This window comes from Limulus polyphemus, unplaced genomic scaffold (genome assembly GCF_000517525.1).
Source record: "Limulus polyphemus unplaced genomic scaffold, Limulus_polyphemus-2.1.2 Scaffold15011, whole genome shotgun sequence".
Lineage (NCBI taxonomy): Eukaryota > Metazoa > Arthropoda > Merostomata > Xiphosura > Limulidae > Limulus > Limulus polyphemus.
The window spans coordinates 1-4,907 of record NW_013680621.1 but is presented as its reverse complement, the minus strand read 5'-3'; the positions used below and the strand labels follow the sequence as shown (position 1 = coordinate 4,907).

Here is a 4,907-nt window from a genome sequence, read left to right as displayed (position 1 = left end):
GTTGATTTTGTTATCTGTTCATGACTGTTTACACGTCATTGATTGTGTTATCTGTTCATCACTATATTTATACATCATTAATCATGTTATCTGTTCATCACTATGTTTACACATTGTTGATCATGTTTTCTGTTCATCAGTATGTTTACACGTCATTGATCGTGTTATCTGTTCATCACTTTGTTTACACTTCGTTGATCATGTTAGTATTAGGTTTCTACTATGGTTGAAAGTTTAATTTACTGCCGTACTTATGTAGTGTGATTAAGCCATTTACTTTTTATTAGTGTATCTTATGTTTATCGTTTTACACATCTCTAAATGTAGGGCAATTGCTGTGTTTCTCCCGAATGTTACGGCCACATGACCCACTTGCTGAGTAGTCTTGCTAATGGAAGAATAATCTTAGCCTTAGAGGTAAGATTTCTTGTTTTATGTATAATTTTGTACATACACACAATACACATTTTTCTTTAACTGTTACACAGAACAGTCCAGTTCATGATTAGTTAACCCACTTACTGCTGGTTTATAGGGTAAGGTCCACGTTTGGCAGATGAATGTGAGTGTGCTGTATACGTGTAAGGCTTGCCAAAATCTCCATGTATTTAGGGTAGCCACAGTCAATGTGTTAGGAATATGTTTATGAATCAAACATACTTTTAAAGTATTATTTTATTTATAACTTTTTTCTCTAATAACCAGATGGCCTAATATTCAACTTTCTGAACCTTCAGTATTAAAAGAGTCACAGTCAAATCCATCTCACTGTTTGATTAGAGTAGTCCAAGAGATAGTAGTGGGTGATGTTCTAGTCTGTTAGCTCAAAATTAAGGTTATATAATACTGACAGCCCTTATGTAGCTTTGTGTGTATATTAAAAACCAGCAAGCCAATCACCACCTTCTTCCTATTTCTAATTGCATCATTCTCTGTCACTTCTATAGCACCTGCAAATCTATCTTGTCTCTCTGTTGAGGGAAAATGCCAAGCCTAACCAGTATTATTTTTATTGAGATGTATATTTCAGTGAGGAGAAGGACAAGAAAAAGAGGGTTCTGTAAGGATGCAAGACAAGGGTATAAGGGGGTATATTTATCTTCAGCAAGGATACAAAAAGAGCTTAACAATTGAAGACTTTTTAAAACTTGTTTTGCATATTTGGCAAGGATTAAAAAATAGATAAAATGTGACTTGTTTGAGTCTTTATTATAAGCTAGATGGGACTTGTTTGAGTCTGTATTATTAGCTAGATGGGACTTATTTGAGTCTGTATTATTATCTAGATGTGACTTGTTTGAGTCTGTATTATTAGCTGGGACATATAAGATGTGACTTGTTTGAGTCTGTATTATTAGCATATAAGATGTGACTTGTTTGAGTCTGTATTATTAGCTGGGACATATAAGATGTGACTTGTTTGAGTCTGTATTATTAGCTAGATGTGACTTGTTTGAGTCTTTATTATTAGCTAGATGGGACTTGTTTGAGTCTGTATTATTAGCTAGATGGGACTTGTTTGAGTCTGTATTATCAGCTAGATGTGACTTGTTTGAGTCTGTATTATTAGCTAGATGTGACTTGTTTGAGTCTGTATTATTAGCTAGATGTGACTTGCTTGAGTCTGTATTATTAGCTAGATGTGACTTGTTTGAGTCTTTATTATTAGCTAGATGGGACTTGTTTGAGTCTTTATTATTAGCTTGGACATAACAGGAAGAGAATGGTTCAGTATTTATAGCTAGAATACAAATATTTCTTGATCACTATGTCTGATTATTTGCATTTGTTATCACCAGGGCGGATACAATCTGACTACAATATCTGAAGCAATGTGTAGCTGTACAGATGCATTATTAGGAAATCCTCTTCCTCCTCTTCCCTCTGCTCTGAAAGTATCTCCAAGGTAACGTTCTTGTATATCAGATATTTTGAAAAAGGTGACACACACAGCAGGGATAGAACCAAATATTACACTACACACAGCAGGGATAGAGCCAAGTATTACACTACTCATAGTGAGGTAACTGTAGCCAAGTATTACACTACACACAGCAGGGATAGAGCCAAGTATTACACTACTCATAGTGAGGTAACTGTAGCCAAGTATTACACTACACACAGCAGGGATAGAGCCAAGTATTACACTACTCATAGTAAGGTAACTGTAGCCAAGTATTACACTACTCATAGTAAGGTAACTGTAGCCAAGTATTACACTACTCATAGTGAGGTAACTGTAGCCAAGTATTACACTACTCATAGTGAGGTAACTGTAGCCAAGTATTACACTACTCATAGTGAGGTAACTGTAGCCAAGTATTACACTACTCATAGTAAGGTAACTGTAGCCAAGTATTACATTACTCGTAGTAAGGTAACTGTAGCCAAGTAATACACTACTCATAGTAAGGTAACTGTAGCCAAGTATTACACTACTTATAGTAAGGTAACTGTAGCCAAGTATTACACTACTTATAGTAAGGTAACTGTAGCCAAGTATTACACTACTTATAGTGAGGTAACTGTAGCCAAGTATTACATTACTCATAGTGAGGTAACTGTAGCCAAGTATTACATTACTCATAGTGAGGTAACTGTAGCCAAGTATTACACTACTCATAGTGAGGTAACTGTAGCCAAGTATTACATTACTCATAGTGAGGTAACTGTAGCCATGTATTACATTACTCGTAGTGAGGTAACTGTAGCCATGTATTACATTACTCATAGTAAGGTAACTGTAGCCAAGTATTACACTACACATAGTAAGGTAACTGTAGCTAAGTATTACACTACACATAGTAAGGTAACTGTGGCTAAGTATTACACAACACATAGTAAGGTAACTGTAGCCAAGTATTACACTACTCGTAGTGAGGTAACTGTAGCCAAGTATTACACTACACATAGTAAGGTAAATGTAGCCATGTATTACACTGCTCATAGTAAGGTAACTTTAGCCAAGTATTACACTGCTCATAGTAAGGTAACTGTAGCCAAGTATTACACTACTCATAGTAAGGTAACTGTCGCCAAGTATTACACTACTTATAGTAAGGTAACTGTAGCCAAGTAGGACCATTGTTAGGACCACATATCATGAAAAACGATTAGACATAGAATTATTGATCTTCATTATTTATTGATTTTGTATAAAGATGCAATTTTCTACAAATAATAATTTATCTTCATAAAGTGTACAATAATTTTCTTATTGTTCTAGTGCCATTGAATCGATTTTAAACACAGTCCATGTTCATAAGAAATACTGGAACTGTCTACAGTTTGATGGTACGTAGTAACTCGTGTTTTATGTTTTAACTTAAAGACTGATACTTACCTTATGTTCATCAATTAACATTATTTCACAAATATTTGTTCTTTCTATCATCAAGGTTGTTTTGACAAAGTTCCTTTTACCCTAATCTGCATATTTCTTGAGCACTGTTGTTTATTTTTTACTTTGTGGCTACAAGATTACAAATCAAGAATTTCTTATTAATTACAAGGTATTTTTAAAACCCTAATGAAACCTGTAAAGACCAAGAGTTAATTATTAACTACGTTTTGTACTTAAAAATCCATACTATATTAATATATGTGTAAAACTGAAAGGGTATGTGTAAAGTCTTTGAACAGCTTACAAAACCTAAGAGCTACTATTAAAAGAAAGTAGCGTCCAACGCTGGTCAAAACATAGTGTTACTCGTCACTGACTGCTTCAGAGTGCTTTAGTACCCGTTTCTAACTAGCAATAAGCTCATGTTGTAAAGACAAAGGCTGGTTTAAAAAACATCAAAGTGTGTGGGACTAGAATTTGATAACTTAGCAGCAAGAACGTTTTTATGTTGAATGTTTTTGTCTTTGAACAAGTAGATGTGTTAAGACAAAGGTTTGAGGAAAATCCTAGAAGTTTTATATGTAACAGAATATTTAAAGGGGTGAGAAATACAGAGTTGGCACTCAGAAAAAGAAATGTATACTTAAAATAAGTTAACAAAACCAAAAGGTTTTATTTTCTTTAAAGAGAATAATTATATTAAAAAATTTGCTTTAAGGATTAAATGTGTGATCATTTTCTGATTTTAGTTGACCTTCCGTCATATGAACCACAGAAGACTGCCCTTGAGGATCTGGAGACTACTGTATTATCTGGGTGAATATTGGTTTTACTGAGTTTCACAGTTGTTGAATGTACACATTAGTGTACAGAGAGGTCACTTTAGGGTTTTAAAAGATGTGAACCATGAATTCAGAGTGGCCAAAAATCATACAAGTGTCATCCAGTTAATTGCAACAGACAATACGATAAAAACTGTGTGTGTACAGACTCATTCAGCTCACAACTCTGGCTAACTTATATCTAGTTTTGACAGTTCTAGTTGGACTGTCTAGGTGGTATTTTTACAGATATGTGAGATGAACCAACAGAGAAAACAAAGAACTTCAAATTAATGTGATTATATCATGTGAAGTGTAAGATCTCCTGCCATTACGTCAAGCCAATACAAGAATTTCTGAAGAAAAGAAGCGTGCATGGTGCTTTTTTTTTCAAAACAGGCACAATTTTACATTAATGTGATTTCTGATACAGCTTCATGTATTTTATTATGTTTCTTTACATGGTTCTCACTGTATTGATGCTGTATGCTTTCTAGATTCTTGTTTTGTTTGTCGACAGAGGAGATGATGGTGTTGTATGTAGCACCACTGCTTGTCACAGTGAACACATTTTTCACTCAGTTCTCTTTGATATACTTGGCATCTTGTTTCTTACAACACTTGATGTACAAACTGAGTTTCAGATTTAATTGGTTGATTTAGTTATATTCACAGTCAAAATGTGAGTTTGTTAACTATGGGAGTATTTCAGCAATATGCAGACAGTTTTCTCGGTTGTTCTA

At 34.2% G+C, this 4,907-nt stretch overlaps 1 protein-coding gene across 1 annotated transcript; it reads left to right on the top strand.

The window, feature by feature from the left end:
• Positions 1-327: 327 nt before the first annotated feature.
• Positions 328-4,159, top strand: LOC106477414 (histone deacetylase 6-like; the record flags this gene model as incomplete). The annotated part of the gene is made up of 4 exons (XM_013937985.1): positions 328-417; positions 1,800-1,906; positions 3,227-3,294; positions 4,093-4,159. Coding segments are annotated over 4 exons (332 nt in total), but the record flags the coding sequence as incomplete, so codon positions are not given.
• Positions 4,160-4,907: the final 748 nt, after the last annotated feature.